Here is a 24,460-nt window from a genome sequence, read left to right as displayed (position 1 = left end):
TATTTGGAAGTAATGCTCATTCTTGGGTACAATTTTCGGCTTCTCTACCCAACTTTGGAAAAATAACAAACGACTGGTGTATGCCAAAGTAGCAAGAGTAGCATATTTTCTTTACACATATATTCAAGTGAAATGTTTGGTGTGGTGAAACTACTGTTAAAAGTACTTTTCTCCAAATGTCAATGTCCCGGAAAAAAAATATATGCATCACTACCCGCCTCATTGACGCCGCCGGATGAGCCCTTTCAGTGCAAAGGGTTGGGTCTCCTCTAATGTCCCGACAGGATGGATAGGAAAAGAAAACATCTGTTCAAATTTTCAAAATATTTGTTCGTCAATGGCAGCAACTGCGTTCACAGAGACATTATTGGAGTGGAAAAAATTGGTAGCAACCTGTTGGTTTCTTTTTTATTACTAATTAATTAAAAAATATATGCAAATAACAAAAAAAAAAAAAAAGCAAATCCAAAAATAATTGCATAGAAGAAAACGCAACAACAAATCTCAAACCAAAATATTGAACTCATTCACTCCCAAAGATGTGTTTTATAGAACACTTAGGCTCGCGTTCAGAAATGTATCGAAAAAAATACCGTAATTTCCCGAATATAAGGCGCACCCGTGTATAATGCGCACCCCAAATTTACTTGTAAAATCTAGGGGAAATTATTGTACCCGTATATAACGCGCACCCTAATTTTAGCACCAATAAATAGAAGAATACAAGAAAACAGAGCTCGTGTACAGATACACAAATGTCAGTTTACTGACTGGTGAAACACAGCACAAGCATAGCACATTGGTAGTTCAAAACATTACCATGAACTGACAATATTTACGCTAATAATATGATTTGACAACTTCTCCAACTTACCAGAATCTAGGAGAAAACAAAACAGATGTGACTTTCCTTTTAAAGGCTGCTGTATAACTTGCACGTTTCATCATGATGAATAAATGTTTCTTCCATGGATTGATACGGTAAAATGAAAGTGAGAACGTAAGTCGGAAATCCGAGAGAGCTCATCGCTGTATACACGACAGTAACAATAGGAACTATTGTTATTTGAGTTTGAGTTTCCCGACGGACAGATATAGTTGACGGACACAGGAAGTCTGTGTTGTGTTACGTTTGTTAAGGTCCGAGTTGCGGAGCTGCAATAAACGTTGACTCAAATGAGTTCAAGAAACTAAATTCTGTGCTTTATGAAGAGTGAAAAAAGCAGAATTTAACACAGACGAAATCATTCGGCCGATTAGAGTGAAGTATTACCAAAACAAAATAGTGACGTCACGTACCGTAATGGTTGGCATCGGGTCGCCGCATACGTTTCTTCAAGACAACGTGGCCGTGTCAATAAATAAAAAAATCGGTTTATATATATATGTTTCTGTCTCCATCCATGTACCCGTTTATAATGCGCACCATGATTTTACAAGTTGATTTTGGGGAAAAAAAGTGCGCGTTATATTCGGGAAATTACAGTACTTGCCGATTTTCAACTGCTCATAACTAAAGAACGGAAAAGAGTAGGAAAAAAATGATTTTCATGATTCAAGATTGGAACCCAATTGTTCTTTTTTGGGGTTTGTGTCGCCATCAAACACAATATCTGTGGCGCTTGACAGATCAGTTAAAATCAATGTATATGAACAAAAAGAAATGGCTTCTAAAAAATGGATTGGAGTGAATTTTTGTCCTCAAACTGAGTAGTTTTTGTCCAGTGTCTCCCAGTCAATATGCATTGGACTTCTAGCGCCATCACTGGCAGCCAATGAGTTAAATTTAGGTGGGAATCACATTTCACCCCCCATGAGTCATCACCTTATCGTGGTGGAGGGGTTTGCGTGTCTCAATGATCCTAGGAGCTATGTTGTCTGGGGCTTTAAGCCCCTGGTAGGGTCACCCATGGCAAACAGGTCCTAGGTGAGAGGCCAGACAAAGTATGGCTCAAAAAGACCCCTTATGATGAGCAACATTATTGAACCCCAGTTTCCCTTGCCCGGACGCGGGTTACCGGGGCCCCCCTCTGGAGCCAGGCCTGGAGGTGGGGCTCGAAGGCAAGCGTCTGGTGGCCGGGCCTGTCCCCATGGGGCCCGGCCGGGCTCAGCCCGAAAAGGCAACGTGGGTTCCCCTTCCCATGGGCCCACCACCTGTGGGAGGGGCCAAAGGGGTCGGGTGCGTAGGGAGTTGGGCGGCAGGCAAAGGCGGGGGCCTTGGCGGTCCGACCCCCAGCTGCTGAAGCTAACTCTTGGGACATGGAATGTCACCTCTCTGGCAGGGAAGGAGCCTGAGCTGGTGTGTGAGGCAGAAAAGTTCCGAGTAGATATAGTCGGACTCTCCTCCACACACAGCTTGGGTTCTGGTACCAATCCTCTCGAGGGGTTGGACTCTCTTCCACTCTGGAGTTGCCCATGATGAGAGGCGCCGGGCAGGTGTGGGCATACTTATTGCCCCCCGGCTTGGCGCCTGTACGTTGGGGTTTACCCCGGTAGACGAGAGGGTAGCCTCCCTCCGCCTTCGGGTGGGGGGACGGGTTCTAACTGTTGTTTGCGCTTATGCACCGAACAGCAGTTCAGAATACCCACCCTTTTTGGAGTCCTTGGAGGGTGTGCTAGAGAGCTCCCTCGTTCTACTAGGGGACTTCAACGCTCACGTGGGCAATGACAGTGAGACCTGGAGGGGCGTGATTGGGAGGAACGGCCCCCCCGATCAGAACCCGAGTGGTGTTCTGTTATTGGACTTCTGTGCTCGTCACGGTTTGTCTATAACGAACACCATGTTCAAACATAGGGGTGTCCATATGTGCACTTGGCACCAGGACACCCTAGGCCGCAGTTCGATGATCGACTTCGTAATCGTGTCATCGGACTTGCGGCCGAATGTTTTGGACACTCGGGTGAAGAGAGGGGCGGAGCTGTCAACTGATCACCACCTGGTGGTGTGTTGGCTCCGATGGCGGGGGGAGATGCTGGCCAGACCTGGCAGGCCCAAACGTATTGTGAGGGTCTGCTGGGAACGTCTGGCAGAATCCCCTGTCAGAAAGAGTTTCAACACCCACCTCCGGCAGAACTTCTCCCTTGTCCCGGGGGAGGTGGAGGACATTGAGTCCGAGTGGGCCATGTTCCGCACCTCAATTGTTGAGGCGGCCGATCAGAGCTGTGGCCGTAAGGTGGTTGGTGCCTGTCGTGGCGGCAATCCCCGAACCCGCTGGTGGACACCAGCGGTAAGGGATGCCGTCAAGCTGAAGAAGGAGGCCTATCGGGCCTTTTTGGCCTGTGGGACTCCGGAGGCAGCTGACAGGTACCGGCTGGCCAAGCGGACTGCGGCCTCGGCAGTCGCCGAGGCAAAAACTCGGACATGGGAGGAGTTCGGTGAGGCCATGGAAAACGACTTCCGGACGGCTTTGAGGAAATTCTGGTCCACCATCCGGCGTCTGAGGAGAGGAAAGCAGTGCACTATTAACACTGTGTATAGTGAAGATGGTGTACTGCTGACCTCGACTCGGGACGTCGTGAGTCGGTGGAGAGAATACTTCGAAGCCCTCCTCAATTCCACCGACACGCCTTCCTTTGAGGAAGCAGAGTCTGGGGACTCTGAGGTGGGCTCTTCGATATCTGGGGTTGAAGTCACTGAGGCGGTTGGTAAGCTCCTCGGTGGCAAGGCCCCGGGGGTGGATGAGATCCGCCCGGAGTTCCCAAAGGCTCTGGATGTTGTAGGGCTGTCATGGCTGACACGCCTCTACAACATCGCGTGGACATCGGGGACAGTGCCTCTGGATTGGCAGACCGGGGTGGTGGTCCCCCTTTTTAAAAAGGGGGACCGAAAGGTTTGTTCCAATTATAGAGGAATCACACTCCTCAGCCTCCCCGGTAAAGTCTATTCAGGGGTGCTGGAGAGGAGGGTCCGTCGAGAAGTCGAATCTCGGATTCAGGAGGAGCAGTGTGGTTTTCGTCCCGGCCGTGGAACAGTGGACCAGCTCTACACCCTCAGCAGGGTCCTCGAGGGTGCATGGGAGTTCGCCCAACCAGTCTACATGTGTTTTGTGGATTTGGAGAAGGCGTTCGACCGTGTGCCTAGGGGAATCCTGTGGAGGGTGCTCCGGGAGTACGGGGTACCGAGCCCCTAGGTAAGGGCTGTCCGGTACCTGTACGACCGGTTTCAGAGTCTGGTCCGCATTGCCGGCAGTAAGTCGAATTCGTTCCCAGTGAGGGTTGGACTCCGCTAAGGCTGCCCTTTGTCACCGATTTTGTTCATAATTTTTATGGACAGAATTTCTAGGCGCAGCCGAAGCGTTGAGGGGGTCCGGTTTGGTGACCTCAGCATTGAATCTCTGCTTTTTGCAGATGATTTAGTGCTGTTGGCTTCATCAAGCCGTGACCTCCAACTCTCACTGGAGCGGTTCGCAGCTGAGTGTGAAGCGGTTGGGATGAAGATCAGCACCTCCAAATCCAAGACCATGGTCCTCAGTCGGAAAAGGGTGGAGTGCCCTCTCCGGGTCGGGGATGAGATCCTGCCCCAAGTGGAGGAGTTCAAGTATCTTGGGGTCTTGTTCACGAGTGGCGGTAGGAGGGAGCGGGAGATCGACAGGCGAATCGGTGCGGCGTCTGCAGTAATGTGGACTCTGCACCGGTCCGTAGTGGTGAAGAAGGAGCTGAGCCGAAAGGCAAAGCTCTCGATTTACCAGTCGATCTACGTTCCTACCCTCACCTATGGTCACGAGCTTTGGGTCGTGACCGAAAGAACAAGATCCCGGATACAAGCGGCCGAAATGAGTTTCCTCCGCAGGGTGTCCGGGCTCTCCCTTAGAGATAGGGTGAGAAGCTCGGTCATCCGGGAGGGACTCGGCGTCGAGCCGCTACTCCTCCGCGTAGAAAGGAGCCAGCTGAGGTGGCTCGGGCATCTGGTTCGGATGCCTCCCGGACGCCTCCCTGGAGAGGTGTTCCGGGCATGTCCCACCGGCGGGAGGCCCCGGGGACGACCCAGGACACGCTGGAGAGACTATGTCTCTCGGCTGGCCTGGGAACGCCTTGGGATCCCGCCGGAGGAGCTGGTTGAAGTGGCTGGGGAGAGGGAAGTCTGGGTTTCCCTGTTAAAGCTGCTGCCCCCGCGACCCGACCCCGGAACAAGCGGAAGATAATGGATGGATGGATGGATCACATTTCATGGATGAAAGGTTAAATATTCTTTAACAAGAAAACTGTCATTTATTTAAAATATCAGCTAAATGGGTCAATTTCATGTACAGGCATGAAAATGGGTCAGGGGTGAAAAATGTGAGAAGGGTGTGGAGGAAATATGTTCCGGTACACCGTACAACTAAGTCTGTCCCAAACGACTAGTTTTCTCCCGATTAGTCGGCCAACTATTTTTACGATTAGTCGACTAATCTAATAATCCTCCCCCCTTTATTTTTTTTCTAATTTAGCAATGAAATTTTTGATGACACTTATTCATTCACAAAAACATTTTGGAACACTTAAATTCTTTATTAAAGTACAAATAAACACGTAAATAACAATAAATCGCAAATAAATAATAAGGTCAAATGCTCATAGCATTTCCTTGTGAAAAAGAAAGGAATGTAAACGGATTCTGAACACTGACTTCGCCTTTCCAACATGATGTAAAACAACTTTAAAAAAAAAAAATCTAGCATTAATATATATATATACTACAACATATAATATTAGTATAATAATTATTCATTGCCAGTCAGATTTTTCATAAAGGGTGTCATTTTAAAGCTACTCTTATTGTAGAATTTGAATTCTGAAGTATGTGGGATTAACTCCAGAAACCGTTATTTATATGACGAACATGACGTGCTTTTATTTTGAAATGTTCACCAGAAGTACGTTCGCTAAACCGCTAATTGGAAGCTTTGCACTCCGCAAAAAAAGCTCTTTTTGTCATTGCATGTGGTGTCAGTAATCCATTTTTTTTCATTTCTTTCAAAGTTTCAAAGCTGTTAAGCAGCGACTTTTCATGTTTGAAGTTTCACCTTTTAACCGCAAGTTTGCGTTTTGGAGAAGACTGCCAATGTTTTATCGCAGGCTAAAGTAGGTTGTCTTTTTCACTATCAGCCTCAATGTAGAAATGCTAACGTTTACAGTGTTTAACATAGATGTATTTCCTTATTTTGTATGTCTGAACTTTAAATCTACGGCATGTTGATGACCAATAAATATCTGTGAAAAGAACTGGAGTCTCATATGACAAGCACGCACGCAGCGATAAAACGCAGCCGTGAAAATGACCGCCCTCATTTTGATTTACTGTGCGATAAATAGACTCATGGCATATCGCGACAGGCAATAAAACATGTCGTTAGTTAGTTAGATGGATTTGCAATCTGCCCGCTCCTGTCGTCTTCTAAAATTACAACTAGGTGACGGCGCTTCAGGTGTTCATTCACGGCCGACGTGCAGCCAAGCTTGGCATTGAAGAGACAGGAGACAAGAGTGTACCCTCCTTTGTTTGGTTGAAATAAGTCAATGTTTTGGACACTCTGGTGCACTTTTTTGGCTTTTTGCCGCTTTCCCCGCTTGCATACCAAGCGTCCGACATAAAAAAAAAAAAAATCTCCTGACCCCCCCCTTAGAAATTTCTCCTCAAATCTACACAATTCACATAGGTCACCCTTTTTGACCTCAAAATGGCGAATTTCGCCAAAATGTGAGAGATTTTCATGCCTAAATATATATTTACTCAACTTGTCTTGATGACATTTTTCAAAATAAAAGCTTTTCAAGTACTGCCTTTTTCTGTGCTGAAAAGCAGCTCTTGAAGAAAGCCAGTCGAAATGAATCCACGAGATGTACCACTCCACCCCTCCTGTTTACAGTAACCTTGCCTGTTAGGGCACTGCAGCAGGCCTGTGTGTTTTTTGAAAGAAAAAAAAAAATCCCAGTCATTAGAACTCATTCTACTCACCTGTTCTGCACACCTGATCATCATCATAGCTTCTCTACTTAGGCCATGTATATGGCGGAAAACACTCAGGTGACTTGAAGTTCTGCTCTGAGACCCTCAATTTGGCCAACATTCAAAATTGTCCGATATGCATGTGTGATACATCATTGGAAAGCTTCAAATCTCAATTTTCTGGGGGAAGAAATTTTTTGAACAGAAGGTCATTAAAAAATATATATATAAACAGCAAAACCCTATCTGGAGGTGAGAGTATGAAAGAACCGAATTAAAGACGCCATGACTTTAACGAGATATTATGGCGTACTTACCTTGTTTTGATCCAAAAACTCCATGTAGCATGTATCACTGAGTGTCAAGACACAGCTGGATTTTTGGGGGATTTTATGAGTGAAACATGGTCATATAACAAGGGTCGCGATGCAGAAATCGCAGACATCAAGGAGTGGTCGAGATTTTCTCTTTCATATATTCACCCTTTTAAACATTTTTTCCCCCCAATTTTTCTTTGTTTGGATCGATAATTTATCATCTAACATATCAGAGAAATTGTGACGGTAACTAAAGAATACAATTAAGTGATAGTTATGAGGTATATATCTGGGACTTATTTACAGACACCAATTTTTTGTGACAAAATTTGTTTAAAAGTTTAAAATATGCAAGCAAAAAAAAATTTTTTTTTAATTTTTTATTAGACATTGATTAAAATGGTTAAAACAGTCAATAAAAAATGTATAAAATGATAAAACTTTGCCAACGTACCCCTGCTAAACAGTGTCTTTACTGACTCCTAGCGCTTGCACCCGGTGGGTTCGACGTTGCAGCGTCCGGGCTACCATACATTCGCCTCGCTCAGCGTGGTGCATGATTTCTCCAATGTTGCGTGCGTGCGGGAAACTGCCAGTCCTCCCTTCTTCATGAGGCGTCCGTCCACTGAGTGGCGGTCCACCCTCCCTCCGCTGTCTGTTACTCGAACGTCGCGTCCGCTAGGTTAAGTGTGTTTAAATTGTGTCTCACCTGCGATCATGTCCAATAGTGTTAATTCACTCTCAAACGGAAGACGGATGTCTGTGTCTGTCTTTCACGTTGCCGTAAGAGACGCACACCACCGGTTTATAATGTTTGGCAGTTTACGCTTTTGTGGCATTTTCCCCACCGAAAGGGATCCAAAATTTTTTATTATTGTTATTAGTATTTATTTTATTAGTATTAATTTTATATTAATTTAATAATAAATTAATATATTAATTATATTGATATATATTAATTTAATAAATTAATTCATTTTATATTTTTATTTTATAATTTAAATTTTATTAATTTTTTTATTTTCCATCAGGTATGTGTGCTACCTTGTCTTTATTTTGTACTGTATTTCTATTGATGTAATGGTTCAAATGTTCATGTTAAAAAACAATCTAAAATAACTTGACAGTCGGGAAGGTAGAAAGTTATGTTTGCTGTATTTGTTTTGAAGCTGTGCACAAAAAAATGTATTCTTGAAGTTGACAGGTGCGTATGAGAGCTTTAGCTAGAGATGTCGCTGTATTCATTTTCTATTTTCCATTAGATGGCTGTGAGTAAATGCAACTCCTTCCGGCTGGCAACAGAGCGGCCTCCTCGTGTCATCATTCGTCTGTAGAAGGAAACACAAAGCAAAAGTCCTATATAGCTAGGGGTCACCACAAGACAGGCTACACAACCATGTGATCTGTCCTCCTCGTCCAGGTCAGGACCTGTACCCGCGTTGTTAAACCTCCCTCCCGTTGCCTTTAAGAATGTGCGCTGGCTGCTAAAGTAGCTAGCTTGGGCTTTTGGCTCGCCTAGCGTGCTGGATTAGTCAATAAAAAGGAAGACACTGTTAACTTTCAGCAGAACCTTCATCACTTTTAGCAGGTTCCCTTCTTGACTTCAGGCGATGAATTCATTTGTTGCAGTCTGTCCAAATGCGAGATCACCATTAAAGGATGTGTGTCTTTGGCCGAGGCTTTCAAGTTAAACCCCTCCCATCTTCAAAAGTTATTTCTCATCAACAATCGAATAGACCCTACCCACGTGACGTCACAACTCCGCTCTCCTGACTGGTGCCGCCCTCTTGTCCGGCAACACATCATGTTGACCTGTTACGGCTACGTACATTCATCCTATTTACGGCGTGTTTTTCTGCTCGTTAACATTAATAATCAAGATGGTGAAGGCGTGTGTGGCGGTCGGTTGCAATAACAGAGAAGATAGACGAAGAGACTTGAAGTTCTACCGGATTCCGAGAGACACGGAGAGGAGAGAGCGAGATGGGCTGCTGCAATTCGACGAGAAAACTGGGCTCCAAACGATTACCACAGATTATGTAGTAGTCATTCTATATCTGGTAAGATGCATTTAATATATATTTAGAGGGTTTTGGGCTGACAACCACAATTAAGATCATTGCTAGGCTAATCGGCGACAACATACACGTATGTATGTAGTGAGAGTGCTATCGCTAAACTATATAAACATTAAAAGCCCTAGCTCCATTGACAAATGACATGAAATACATTAGACTTGACAGTGGATGTTAGCAAGAACAAAAGATTTTGAATTGAAAATTTCGTAACTCACCTTCCGAGCACAAGATTCCTGCCGAATTTTCGTGTACGAGGACCTGTTTCACCCAACCAGCAACGTAGCATTTATAAGCCTCCAAGCTCTTAAAGTTTTTCCAACTTTCGTGAGAATAGGCTGATTTTGTGTGGACAAGATAGTTGTAAATATCAGGGTCAGGCAGAGACGGCGAAGGCAGCCGGTCAAAAATCATCGATTTAGGCATCAAATATGGATCTGGCGACTGTATAGAACGAAGCTTTTCCACATAACGCCTTTTATGCAACACATCCAGTGAGTTTACGGCATCAGAAGCACCGGGTCTTCCATGAAATGCATTTTAAATTCCTCGATCAATTGAAACCAATGCTAATACAGAGACAAAATGACGGACAAGTGGGCGGAACCATACAGCGAGCACGTGGTTTTATGACGTCGGTGGGTAGGGTATATAGAGGAAAAAGAAAAGAGGGTCTTATTGAGGATCGAGGAGGATCCCAGCTATAGCCTGAAGACTGTCAAGTAAGATCTAAACAATGTTGCTTATCAATTCATGTTCAATACCGATTGTTTGTGTCTTTCTTCAGATTTAAATGGGAATGAGAACAACGTTTGGTTCTTTGCGTCAACAAGGGCGAGTCATTCCAAATGTTCATTATTTGAAGACGTTGAGTCCATTTGGTCTCCTACGGATTTAGTTCGGTCTCAGGTACTCTCCGATGATTGCAAGAGAACCAGGTGTCGATGCTACGGACAAAGTAGTCTCGCTCACAGAATTGGAGGAGATCGTCGTCGGGTTCTTTGCAGTGACGAGGGGAAGGTCTACGACGTTCCTACTAAACTGCTGGCAGTTGTTTTCATCCATTTGTACTGGGAGGGGCTGTCCAAAAGGATTGGACTTTAAGCACCCTCAATGGCAGCCAATGAGTTCAATAAGTTAACCCTTTTAAGGGTACTTAAGTTTTTCACAAATTTCAAAGAAAATGTCATAGGTACACTTGAAATAGTTTCGCTAATTTTGACATCAATTTTTTAAAATTTGATCATTTTCACTTCTTTGTTTAAAATGTTGTTTTGAATGAGAACATTAAAACCCTAGCTTTTAAAAATTATCGAAGAATTTAAAAAAACTTGAATTAATACACTGGAAACGTTTCAATTGTTCTCACTATTGCAGCAGCAGGGGAGAGACGAGGCAGCGAAAAGAGTTCTGAATCCACGACGAGCGGCCAATGAGGAGCCTGTGTGCTAGAGGGGGAAGGACCAAGCAAAGTCACTTCCCGTTCAGTTATATTGCCAAGCAGTCTTTGGGATTTGTTTGGCAACGTCACTTCCTGTTTACTCACCGAACGATTCGTTTTGGCGGGTGGGGGCGAGGGGGGCCAACGATTTGTTTATTTATTTATTTATTTATTTAATAGGGACAGTGCACATTGATGAACATCTAAAAAGATGTAAATATGCCAGATTGTTGCAAGTATATGCTAATTTACATCTGTAGTCCCTAAACAGGTGACACAAAGATACAAAAAGGAAAGAAATAGCAAAAGATTACAATAAAACAACACAATACAATACGTTACTAAGAACTTAAAAGTCAGTGATTGCAAGACTGATTTGCTTTCAACCACTGCTTGAGCTGAGTTTTGAAAGTTCGTATTGTGGGACATTGCCTGATGGCGAGTGGTAAACTGTTCCAGGTTTTACAGGCCTTTACAGAGAGAGAATTGTGACCGAAGGCTGTTTTTCTGATTGGAACCTCACAGTCCCCTCTAGAGGAGGCCCTGGTCCCGAGACCTCTGTGAGCCGTTTTTTTTAGAAAGTCCGACATGGAGGTGGGGCAAATCCATGTAACACCTTGTACATGAGACAGGCAGTTTTAAAAATTTTAAAATTCTCAAGGCTCAATAAGCAGTACTTTTTTTAAAATGTTACACACATGGAATGACATTGGTTTTCTGGCAAAAACCTTTAACGATTTCTTGTAGAGTGATTCTATCTTACTGCATGTATTTACACCCGCCAGTTGCCATCAAGTAATGCAGTATTCAATGTGTGATAAAATCATTGAGTGTAGAAACATTCTAGCAGCCCCAAGTGTTATAAAACGCTTAACATTTAACGCTTTGTTTGAACGAGTCTTTTTACTGAACCAACCGGAATGGATTCATTTCCTCAAGTGAACTGTTTATGCTGTCACTACTGCTCTCCTGGAAGTAGTGACAATTTGACAGTCCAAAAAGTCACGAAAGTGAAAGTAATTTCGTGACTTTGGGTACGCCACGGTTCCCTTTAGTTGTTTACTTTTCCCCTATACATTTTATATACCCATCGGCGGTCCTCCCGTCGTGGGTCGTGCGAAGACGGGAGAGATCACCCTGGCGCATTTTGTCGCCGCTTGGGCAGTGGTGGGGTCAGGCCCTCCTGACTCGATGGCGAGTGAGTGGGAGGTGAATCAATCAAGCAAATAAATAAACGGCCATGGCCATCACAAGAGGACACCAGTGGGAGGGACTGGGGGAGTGCAGCACGTCAAATGAGTGACACAACCAAACACTGATACTACCCAGGCTGAGAAAATGTCACACATTGTGAACATATGACGAAAATGATGGCATTTTCGACTCGCTGCACTCACGTCAGACGAAAATTGTTTTCGTCTCTCAACATGACCGGTCTGCATGGAGCCGCGCCGCATGACGCGATCCGTCCCAGTTGTGTGCGGTGCATAGAAAATTCCTTCCTGATGCCTTCAAGAGGGTGCGCTGGCAGCTAAAGAGTTTTGGCTTAGTGGGGGAGCACTGCAAGGAGCCGTGGCACATGACGCACCTGGCATGGCAGGCGAGTGCGCTGACCACAAAGCCAAAAGCCCAAGCTAGCACCTTTAGCTTCCAGCGCACATTCTTGAAAGCATTGGGAGGGAGGTTTCACGCGGGTACAAATCCCGACCTGGACAAGGAAGACAGATTGCGTCGTTCGGTGTGGCTCCTTGTAGACCGGCTACACCAAGACACGTTTTTAACTTGTCATGTCTTCATCATGAAAAAATTTCTTGTCAACCGAATATTTTTGTTATTTTCATTGTTGTTGAAAACAATGTTTTTCCCTCACCCCCACTCTTTAAAAAGATACCAACTGGTCACAAAGCTGCTCAATCTGAACACAATGGTGGCAATAATGCACATATATGGTGTTGTGGGTGTCACCAATGTTCACACCCAGCATGCCCTGTCTAGGAGGACCAGAAAGACAAGTTGTCACACGGACAGGAGGAGAAGAGGCAACAACAAGGCCGCGTAAGTTTTCACTTTAACTGAAATGATAAGGTGAAATAGTCCTAACTTTATTCCCTTTAAAGTTTGTTTATAATTTGCTCCGTTGGTCACTTAGCCTACTGTTTCATTTATCGCGTCGCAATTCTATCATGTGCTTAACGGGAAACACAAAAAAATCTTTTAATTGCACAGTACATTTTGTGTCCATCAAAATGTCTTTTATATTTTGCATAAGACAGAATTTTTAACGATCGTTTAATGACATTGAAGTTTTTCTTCTTTTTAGAAAGACATGGGTGCTTTAGAAGGTTAAGCAACTTCTTGTGAAATGTACAAGTGGCAACTCGCTTCCTTGTTGCCAGCTATTATTTGATTGTTTGCAAACTGGCCTCTTTGAAAAAGGAAATTCAGACTGAATCTGTTATACTTTTTCTTCCAATATGTTTTTAGGCATTTTCAATCTCAAAACAAGGCATGCCACACTGTAGTGAACAAAGCAACAAGGGAGTTCCAACATGAGTGAAAAAGATTGACCTGACGTCCATGCTTTGTGTCGCGTCACTCAAATGGTTTATGAGCTCAAATTACAATAAGTTGTCGTCCGTAGATACCCGATCGACGGTCATCTCGCTCACTCATTTAGTGGAAGGATGCCTCTGGACACCGAGCGTAAGGAGCTGCTGTTGAAAACACTGATGGAGCTGGGGGAGGACGACTTCCAGTCCTTCAGCAGATTTAAGTTATAGTAAGCAATGAAAAGTTCACAGATACCCAATCTATGGTTATCTCGCTCATGCGTTTACAAGGTGGAAGGATGCCTTTGGACACAGAGCGTAAGGAGCTGCTATTGTTGCCGCTTCTAGTGCTCAGTTAAGGTATAGTTGCACAGGGTTTATCGATTGCGCCAAGGGCATGAAAGCGATCAATGTATAATGAGAAAAAAAAGAGAAAAATCAAAAGTAATGTACAACCCAGGAAAAAATTTGGAAAGTAGTAGAGTAAAATGTACATATATGTGCTGGAAAATGTATTGAAGTAAACGTAAAAAGTACCACTTCCTATTTGTACTTAAGTCACGTATAACTACGCAAAAATGCACTAAAGTACAGTCATGAAAAATACTTTTTCTTTGTTGCATTCGACCACTGCTAAGAGGAATGAAGACCTGACATCTGTGTTTTGTGTCACATCACTCAAACAGTTTACGAGCTCAAGTTACAATAAGTCATTAAAGTTTTTGTCTGCAGATACCTCATCCACGGTCACCTCCCTCACCCGTATGTAAGTCAGAAGGATGGCTCTGGACAGCGGAAGGAAGGAGCTGCTGTGGAACACGCTGAGGGAGCTGGGGGAGGACGACTTCGAGTCCTTCAGGTTCCACACGGACCTGCCTCAAAGCGTACGCGAAAACCCTCGCCGGGCGTACATCGCTGACGAGCTGATGAAGAAGCACGGCGAGAACACTCTGGACCAGACCATCATGCTTCTGGAGAAGATCGGTAACAACAATTTGGCCGAGAGGCTGCGCAGCGACATGGTGAAAATAAAAGGTTAGTCCCCGACTTAGCTTACCGTGGTAGAAAGCAGGTGACTTAACAACTGTAGAAGGTAACCATGAAACGACCCATTGCAAAATTTTTGTTGCTCATCTATTTCCCAATCCCAACTCCTGAGACATAGCTATTGCTTCCCATTTTGTGATCAGGGTTGTTGCTGCTCTGTTGCTCCTAAGAGGCCCTTAGGAACAATAGACAGACTTTGTTTCTCTTTTTCATCTTAGACATATCTGAGAATGGTAAGCCCTTATCGAGATCTTATCAATCGCTTTTACTCATCTCATTTATTTCTTTGGAATGCATCACCGGAGCAATAGATGAAGTCATTTTGAGCCACACATGAGAAGCATGAGAAATGATTCAGAATTAAAAATATATCCTTAGTTCCTAAAAAAAAAAAGATATACGTACATATATATATATATATATATATATATATATATACATACAGTGCCTTGCAAAAGTATTCGGCCCCCTTGAACCTTGCAACCTTTTCGCCACATTTCAGGCTTCAAACATAAAGATATAAAATTTTAATTTTTTGTCAAGAATCAACAACAAGTGGGACACAATCGTGAAGTGGAACAAAATTTATTGGATAATTTCAACTTTTTTAACAAATAAAAAACTGAAAAGTGGGGCGTGCAATATTATTCGGCCCCCTAGCGTTAATACTTTGTAGCGCCACCTTTTGCTCCAATTACAGCTGCAAGTCGCTTGGGGTATGTTTCTATAAGTTTTGCACATCGAGAGACTGACATTCTTGCCCCTTCTTCCTTGCAAAACAGCTCGAGCTCTTTCCACAGATTCTCCATTGGATTCAGGTCTGGACTTTGACTTGGCCATTCTAACAGCTGGATACGTTTATTTTCGAACCATTCCATTGTAGATTTGACTTTATGTTTTGGATCATTGTCCTGTTGGAAGATAAATCTCCGTCCCAGTCTCAGGTCTTGTGCAGATACCAACAGGTTTTTTTCCAGATTGTTCCTGTATTTGGCTGCATCCATCTTCCCGTCAATTTTAACCATCTTCCCTTTCCCTGCTGAAGAAAAGCAGGCTCAAACCATGATGCTGCCACCACCATGTTTGACAGTGGGGATGGTGTGTTCAGGGTGATGAGCTTTGTTGCTTTTACGCCAAACATATCGTTTTGCATTATGGCCAAAAAGTTTTGGTTTCATCTGACCAGAGCACCTTCTTCCACATGTTTGGTGTGTCTCCCAGGTGGCTTGTGGCAAACTTTAAACGAGACTTTTTATGGATATCTTTGAGAAATGGCTTTCTTCTTGCCACTCTTCCATAAAGGCCAGATTTGTGCAGTGTACGACTGATTTTGTCCTATTTACAGACTCTCCCACCTCAGTTAGATCTCTGCAGTTCATCCAGAGTGATCATGGGCCTCTTGGCTGCATCTCTGATCAGTTTTCTCCTTGTTTGAGAAGAAAGTTTGGAAGGACGGCTGGGTCTTGGTAGATTTGCAGTGGTCTGATGCTCCTTCCATTTCAATATGATGGCTTGCACAGTGCTCCTTGAGATGTTTAAAGCTTGGGAAATCTTTTTGTATCCAAATCCGGCTTTAAACTTCTCCACAACAGTATCTCGGACCTGCCTGGTGTGTTCCTTGGTTTTCATAATGCTCTCTGCACTTTAAACAGAACCCTGAGACTATCACAGAGCAGGTGCATTTATACGGAGACTTGATTACACACAGGTGGATTCTATTTATCATCATCGGTCATTTAGGACAACATTGGATCATTCAGAGATCCTCACTGAACTTCTGGAGTGAGTTTGCTGCACTGAAAGTAAAGGGGCCGAATAATATTGCACGCCCCACTTTTCAGTTTTTTATTTGTTAAAAAAGTTTAAAATTATCCAATAAATGTTGTTCCACTTCACGATTGTGTCCCACTTGTTGTTGATTCTTGACAAAAAAATTAAATTTCATATCTTTATGTTTGAAGCCTGAAATGTGGCGAAAGGTTGCAAGATTCAAGGGGGCCGAATACTTTTGCAAGGCACTGTATATTGTGGTGACCCTTTGTTGTTTGACATAATTCACCCACCTGTGTGTCCGTTTGGCCGAGCGTGTTACCGGCTACGTCACAGGCACGTGACAGAGACACTTTAGAGCCGCGCGCGTTCCAGAGAGTTCACAGAGAGCAGCAGAGTTACAGTGGCTGGACAATAGCAACATGAGCTAACAACCAAGACTCCAACATTTCATACCGCCACAATATATATATTTCACCACACTGCAACAGTTTATATGAATAGAAAACAGCTCACGTAAAATAAAAATAAATTACATGTGGGACATCATAAAATTGAATCGCTCCTCCAACTAATCATTGGCGGGGTGTTTGTAAAATAAAAGGAGTCTCTGCAGCTCAAAGAACGGGAGAGATTTCTCTCATTTTAACCCTTTACATTCCGAGCAATTTTTGTGAAATTAGGGGTTGATTTTTCCATGAGTACATACAAAAAAAAAAACTGCAAACATGCCTTGTTGCACATATTTTTATTCCTAAATCATCAAATGTGATGAACTTTATTTTCCAAATTTCTTACATTTTTGAAAGTGTCATCACCAGCTAAATTTGAACAATTTCACATGCCAAATTGTCACACACATTGCTTGATGATTGATGAACTATCATCTCAGTAAGGTTTTGACAACTGATCATATCAATTGAACATCTTAGCTTGGATTTGACATATTGCACATCGTGGTTGGGCAAATGAGCACGGTGTCATTTACATTCCAAAAATGGCAATTTTGAAAATAGTTTGTGAACAATTGACATTTTTGCCACAAAACTTGAAAACTCACACTTTCTATTCATTTCATTGAAATGAAACATCATCTTTTACATCTGGGAGGGGTCTGTTCATGCCTCTGGCTCTGCCTCTCGCCCTCTCAGCCCTTGCAGCTCTGGCAGAGGGTCAATCTGAAAAGTGAATCAAATATATATTTTATTGTTTATGAATAGCCAATTTCAAATTATTTTGAAATTCACACGGGTATCACATAAATTTCAAATGTAATAATGTAACATCATAATCTATCAATAAATATTTAGGTGCGGAATGGAACAGTTTTGTCCTAAACTGCTGTCACTACTGCTTACTTGCAGGCGCAGACTTCTCCGTCCACGATGACGATCAGATAGCCAGATTGAAGAGGGAGCTCCAAGACAACCTGCGGCGTTTATACAGGTTTGCTTCTGAGGGCAACACCGAGCGCTGGCAGCAGCAGCAGCCCCTGGAGGACGTCTACATGCAGCTAGACATCACCTACGGGGCAGACGTCAGCCCAGACGGGCGGCATGAGGTCCTCCAGATGGAAACGTGTGACGCCGCGGCCAAGCGGTCTATCCTGCCGTGCGACATCTTCAAAAGCCCCGACGGGAACCGGCGACCGATACGCACGATGCTCACCGTTGGCTTCGCGGGAATAGGAAAAACCTTCCTGATTCAAAAGTTTGTCTGGGACTGGGCCAGCGGTAATACTAACCAGGACGTGGACTTCATATTTCCTTTCACCTTCCGCGAGTTAAACATGGAGAAAGGGGAGAGCTTTACGTTGGCCGAACTGATCCAAACTTTTGCCTGCGGAGACAGGCACATGAGCGAAAGACTGAGCAATATATTTGTCGACCTGCAAACTTCTGGGAAGCGGGACTTTGAAAGCAGCGGGATCAAGATCTTGTTTATCCTCGACGGACTGGACGAGTGCAACTTCAAAATCGACTTGAAGAAAGCGAGGAAAGTGAACAAGAACGTGAAGGAAAGCTACACGCTAGAAGTACTGCTGGCGTATCTCATCAAAGGGAACCTGCTTCCGTGCGCCAGGGTTTGGATCACCACGCGGCCCGCGGCAGCCCGCGATATCCCCGCCGACCTCATCGACAGCAGAACAGAGGTGGGAGGATTCAGCGATTCCCGGAGGCTGGAGTACTTCAGGCAAAGGTTCCCAAATGAGGAACGCGTCACTGAGCACATTCGGAAATCTCGCACCATCTTCATCATGTGCCATATTCCCATCTTCTGCTGGCTCACCGCCACAGTTCTTCAGGTTCATTTGGACAAAGGGAAGGAGGGAGAGCTTCCCACAACGCTGACTGACATGTACTCGGCATTTATTGGTCACCACCTGGAAAACTCCAAGGAGAGAAATACAGCGGAGTACATTCCTGACGTGAAAGCGCTCGCCAAGCTGGCCTTTGACCACACCATGAATCAGCGTCAGATCTTCTACGAGAAAGACCTGGAGGACAGCTGCTTTGATTACAGCCAAGCAGCAAAACACTGCGGGTTATTCACAGAGGTCTTTAAGGAGGTCCATCCGCTCAAAAGGAAGAAACAAAAGATGTTTCAGTTTATCCACCTGACCATCCAGGAGTATCTGGCCGCACTGTACGTAAAGATGTGTTTCTTCCACGACAACAAGAACGTACTGGATACATCAAGATGGAAAAAATTGTTCATGCCTGTTAAGCGGAAGACAATCACTGAGGTCCACAAGTCAGCTCTCCAGAGAGCCTCGGAAAGTGAAGGAAACCTGGATATGTTCCTCCGCTTCCTCGTTGGCCTTTCATTGCAGTGCAACCAGGAAATAGTGGGGGCACTGCTGAAGGTTCCTCATGACTGGGAGCAAAGCAAGTCAAAGACGGTCAAGTTGATACAGAAAAGGATCAAACGAAACACTCCAGAAAAGAGCGTCAACTTGTTCTACTGTCTAAACGAGCTGAAAGACAACTCCTTACTGAAGCAGATCCAGCATCAACTAGTTTCAGGACGTTTGTCCTGGCGTCAAATGTCAAATGATATGTGGTCGGCCCTGGCCTTCTTCTTACTTACGGACGACGAAACCATGAAGTCCTTTGATCTTCGCCACTACTCCCCATCGCCTTTGGGACTCAAGAAGCTTCTGTTGGTGGTCAAGGCTTCTCAAAAATCAGAGTAAGTTCTCTAAAGTGAAATGAAGTGGATTCCAAAAGCACAATGGCAAATCCAAGAAGAAGTGCTCAAAACACAAAGAAAACAACTAAAAATTATGAAACAATCAAAAATCACAAAAAAGATGGATTAAAAAAAAACAAAAAACTAGTACAAATCTCACACACACAAAAACAAATAAAACACAATTGCTTTTCAGAAGACGCAACAACAAATCGGAAAACAAAACAATATCACCTCATTCACTCCCAAAAATGTGTTCATAAATTTTTGGAACACTTAAGTTTACTACCAAAACGTATAGAAACAAGAATTGAGGATTTTTAACTGATCACAACTGAAGAACGGAAAAGTGTAGAAAAACGTCTTTTACTGATTATTATTATTATTAATAATATAATTAATTATTATTATATTATTTACTTATTATTATTCAAAGCACCATACTAAAGTCAGCAGAAGTTAGGTTTGGCTTCCTCTCACGACTTCCTCCTTTCTGTGTTCTCCAGTCTAAATCAATGTCGCCTGGACAAAGGCAGCTGTCACCTGCTGAATTCCGTTCTCAGTTCTCCATCCAACCTGAGGCATCTGAGTCTGGGCTTGAACCATCTGTCGGACGAGGGGGTCGAAATCCTCTCAAAAGGACTGGCCAGCCCACACTGCAACTTAGAAGTCCTCAAGTAAGGAACTTTTCCACTTAGAAATCTACCTCCAGTTCATACTCTTCCTTGGATACGGTTGACTTACAGTATCTAATGAGATACTGCTGCAACCAGCCAACAATAAGGGCCAAAATATACCAGACGCGTCTTCGGTCCGGGTCTTGCAAGATATAGCGCTGAACCCAATCCGTTTCCATTTTATCCTACTGTTCAAAGTGTAGAGGCCGCGTCAGTGCTCCGGACTGACTGCGGACCATCTCCGGCGTGCCAGAACCCGCCGGATGGTTTAGACTATTTTCTATTTTTGCCGGACACGCATCCGTCAAAATGGGCGGAGCAAGGCCTGGAATCAAAAGCCCAGTTGCTTATTCACGGTAAAAACACCTGCAAACATGGACAAAAGCTTCATCGTGGATGTCACAATGTGATTCATGATGCAGCAGATCATTAAAAAGGAAGCTGCAGCAGAAGCTATGAGGATTGACGGTGAGTTATTATGCAAGGTATGTAATTTAAAACAGAAATAGTGCCACAAACTCATAGTAAAAGCGAAAAATTCGGGGAAAAAGTGTTCAGTCCGCCTCTCTCTCTGCTTCTCTGATGAGTACAGACTCCGTGTGTTTGTCGTTGTTTATAATGCCACATTTGCGTGCCCAATTACCCGTGGGCTCTTGACGGGATGGAATTGCCGGACCGCAGCTGTGCGCAGCCACTTTTTTTTTTTGCCAATTTTTGACATACTGCGTAGTGCGTAGTCAACGCGGCCAGTATATTTTGGCACTAAGGCAGTCACAATTTTATTTTGATTAGAACCTCCACCAATTTAACCAGGTTCCTTTCCCGACTTCAGGCAATTATCTCATTTTCATTCAAAAAAAATGTTTTTCCCGCCAAGTTTACATAATTTTTCATTCCTCGAAAATTTAGTTGAACGCTTTTGAAGGCCTGAATTTTCACAAAATCCATTTCATGACTTTCAATGCTTTTTAATCACGCGAATAAACCGTGTATTAGTCAAGGACAAGGCAGACATGATTGTCATGCCTTTGTATGAAAATGATAAAGATATAATAAGTTAATAAGTTAGTTAAAATTGTAAAACTTAGTTAAAAAATAAATATTGTTGTCTAAAGGTTTCATCTGAAAAGCGTTGGGAGTGAGACCTATCCTTTTCTAGCAAAAGTGCATATATGTTGAGGACCAGAGCATCTGTCGCATTGAGTGATCTTAGACACCAAACTTTTTTCCTCATTTCAAGCACATTTCTCAGCGCCTGTGAGGCTTAAAGGTAACATCGACGAACTTGCTCTGCCAGCTAAGCCTAGGCTAACCTTCGTCTTTGTAAGTTTTTACTTAGTTTTTATATTGAGTTTGAAAGAAAAATGTATTTTTCTCTTTGAGGCGAACTTTTTCACTATCCATTGATTTCACTGAGACATTCTGTTGTGTTTCTGCTAAGCTACTCACACGTTGAAAGATATTATTGTATTACATTTTGAATGTATTCATTTGTATTTTAGTTACCAACAAACTATTTGAGACCTCCATAAACCCAAGAAAAGTACGCCTTGTCTCTGGAGAGTTTCATTTTTTGGTTCGCTGGCTGTAGAGCAACACGTCACGTGTTGTGAGGACAGCTCAACGATCTTACTTTCAGCAGAACCTTCATCACTTTAAGCAGGTTCCCTTCTCGACTTCAGGCAATTATCTCATTTGTTACAGGCTGCTCCGCTGCAGAATCACCAGTAAAGGATGTGTTTCATTGGCTGAGGCACTCAAGTTAAACCACTCCCATCTCCAAGAGCTGGACCTCACCAGGAACGATCTGTCGGATGAAGGGGTTGAGATCCTCTCGAAAGGACTGGCCAGCCCACACTGCATCATAAAAATCCTCAAGTAAGAAGGTCCTTCAGTTCGTAATCTTCAATGAATCTGGTCAACTAATCAAAAGAATCAGTGATGCCGTTAGCAGCAACTCTAATAAAATTTGTAATAATAATAAATGAATAAAAAAAATCCTGTCAAGTTTACATAATTTTTAATGCCTCAAATATGGAGTTGAATGCTTTTTAAGGCCTGGATTTTCACAAAGAAACGGTTAATGAGTTTGGATGCTTTTAAATGACGCCCATCAACCCTGTATTAGTCAAGGAAAAGGAAGACACAATGTTACTTTCAGCAGAACCTTCATCACTTTAAGCAGGTTCCCTTCTTGACTTCCGGCAATTATCTCATTTGTTGCAGGCTGTCATGGTGCAGCATCACGAAGAAAGGATGTGTTTCATTGGCTAAGGCACTGAAGGTAACCCCCTCCCATCTTCAAGAGCTGGACCTGAGCTTGAACGATCTGTTGGATGAAGGGGTCGAGATCCTCTCAAAAGGACTGGCCAGCCCACACTGCATCTTAAAAATCCTCAAGTAAGGAGCTGTAACAGTTCGTAATCTTCCAAGGATCCCGTTAACTAATCAAAGGAATCACTGCACAGCAACTCTCAAAAATTATGTAAAAAAAAAAAAAAAAATAAATAAAGTTTTTTTAACAGTCAAGTTTCCCTAAATTTTAATCTTTTAAGGTGTGGCGTGGCTCAGTATTAGAGTAGTTGTCCTCCAACCCAGAGGATGTGGGTTCAGTTCTCTCGCCCGATGAACTCGACTCACACCCTTCATATCACACCATTTACGCTTTTTAAGGCCTGAATTTTCACAAAAAAACAATGAATTCTTGCCTGAAAAATAATGAGTTTTAATGCTTTTTAATGACCCTCATCAAACCTGTATTAGTCAAGGGAAAGGAAGACACAATGTTACTTTCAGCAGAACCTTCATCACTTTAAACAGGTTCCCTTCTTGATTTCAGGCAATTTTCTCATTTGTTGCAGCCTGTCCAAATGTGGGATCACCCATAAAGGATGTGTTTCATTGGCCGAGGCACTCAAGGTCATCCCCTCCCATCTTCAAGAGCTGGACCTGACCCGGAACAATCTGTCGAATGAAGGGGTTGAGATCCTCTCGAAAGGACTGGCCAGCCCACACTGCATCTTAAAAATCCTCAAGTAAGGAGGTCATTCAGTTTGTAATCTTCCATGAATCTGGTCAACTAATCAAAAGAATCACTGCTGCTGTTAGCAGCAACTCTAATGAATTCTGTAATTAAAAAAAAAAAATCTCATCAAGTTTACATAATTTTAAATCCCTCAAACATGTAGTTGAATGCTTTTTAAGGTCTGAATTTTCACAAAGAAACAGTTAATGACTTTAAATGCTTTTTAATGACCCACATAAACCCTGTATTAATCGAGCAAAAGGCAACAATGTTACTTTCAGCAAACAACCACTTTAACCAGGTTCCCTTGTCGACTTCAGGCAATTATCTCATTTGTGGCAGGTAGTCATGGTGCAGCATCACGAAGAAAGGATGTGTTTCATTGGCTGAGGCACTGAAGGTAACCTCCTCCCATCTTCAAGAGCTGGACCTGAGCTTGAACGATCTGTCGGATGAAGGGGTCGAGATCCTCTCAAAAGGACTGGTCAGCCCACACTGCATCATAAAAGTCCTCAAGTAAGGAGCTCTAAGAGTTCATAATCTTACATGGATCCCGTTGACGATTCAAAGGAATCACTGCTGCTATTACCAGCAACTCTCATAAATTATGTCCAAAAAATGTTTTAACTGTCAAGTTTCCGTAAAGTTTAATGCCTCAAACATTTAGTTTAATGCTTTTTAAGGCTTTAATTCTCACAAAAAACAGTTGAGTTAGGATGCTTTTAAAGGACACCCATCAACCCTGTATTAGTCAAGGAAAAGGCAAACACGATGTTACTTCCAGCAGAACCATCATTACTTTAACCAATGTTCCATTCTGGACTTCAGGCAATTATCTCATTTGTTTCAGTCTGAAAAACTGCGAGATCACCAGTAACGGATGTGTTTCATTGGCTGAGGCACTGAAGGTAACCTCCTCCCATCTTCAAGAGCTGGACCTGAGCTCGAACGATCTGTCGGACGAAGGGGTTGAGATCCTCTCGAAAGGACTGGCCAGCCCACACTGCATCTTAAAAATCCTTAAGTAAGGAGCTCCTTCAGTTCGTCATCTTTCGTGGATCTGGTCGAGTAATCGAAAGAATCACTGCTGCGATTTGCATAACTATAATCAATTATGTAAAAAAAAAAATCCTGTCAAGTTTACATAATTTGAAAGGCTTTGAAACATTTCGTTGAATCCTTTTTAATTTTCACAAAATCCATTTAATGACTTCATGCTTTTTAATGACCCGCATCAACCCTGTATCAATCAAGGAAAAGGCAGACACAATGTTACTTTCAGCTAGAGGCGCACGATACTTATCGGTCCGATAATAGGAATTATGACATCATCCCAATAAATCCGATAATAATATATGTTATCGGATGCTATTAATAATATTTTTGGCACAGTGTCGAATTGGGATCTGTGCGTTTCCAGTCCTGTTTTGCCAGTATGC

General features: G+C 43.2%; 1 protein-coding gene and 1 non-coding gene across 2 annotated transcripts in view; one reads left to right on the top strand and one right to left on the bottom strand.

The window, feature by feature from the left end:
• The window catches only part of LOC130927490 (uncharacterized), a 44,297-nt gene extending 20,756 nt beyond the window's left edge, over positions 1 to 23,541 (top strand). The window contains exons 12-24 of the mRNA XM_057853374.1: positions 7,732 to 7,927; positions 9,967 to 10,042; positions 10,230 to 10,340; positions 12,253 to 12,499; positions 12,757 to 12,816; positions 13,082 to 13,103; positions 14,082 to 14,345; positions 17,492 to 19,319; positions 19,826 to 19,996; positions 21,701 to 21,874; positions 22,223 to 22,396; positions 22,858 to 23,031; positions 23,379 to 23,541. Coding sequence (XP_057709357.1) covers positions 7,732 to 7,927; positions 9,967 to 10,042; positions 10,230 to 10,340; positions 12,253 to 12,499; positions 12,757 to 12,816; positions 13,082 to 13,103; positions 14,082 to 14,345; positions 17,492 to 19,319; positions 19,826 to 19,996; positions 21,701 to 21,874; positions 22,223 to 22,396; positions 22,858 to 23,031; positions 23,379 to 23,541 — 3,660 coding nt within the window. The remainder of the gene's footprint in view (positions 1 to 7,731; positions 7,928 to 9,966; positions 10,043 to 10,229; positions 10,341 to 12,252; positions 12,500 to 12,756; positions 12,817 to 13,081; positions 13,104 to 14,081; positions 14,346 to 17,491; positions 19,320 to 19,825; positions 19,997 to 21,700; positions 21,875 to 22,222; positions 22,397 to 22,857; positions 23,032 to 23,378) is intronic.
• Positions 12,280 to 12,421, bottom strand: LOC130928394 (small nucleolar RNA SNORD71). The gene has a single exon (XR_009066676.1). It is a non-coding gene; the product is annotated as a small nucleolar RNA SNORD71 (small nucleolar RNA).
• Positions 23,542 to 24,460: the final 919 nt, after the last annotated feature.

This window comes from Corythoichthys intestinalis, chromosome 1 (genome assembly GCF_030265065.1).
Source record: "Corythoichthys intestinalis isolate RoL2023-P3 chromosome 1, ASM3026506v1, whole genome shotgun sequence".
Classification (NCBI taxonomy): domain Eukaryota; kingdom Metazoa; phylum Chordata; class Actinopteri; order Syngnathiformes; family Syngnathidae; genus Corythoichthys; species Corythoichthys intestinalis.
This window is presented reverse-complemented; position numbering and strand designations above follow the sequence as displayed.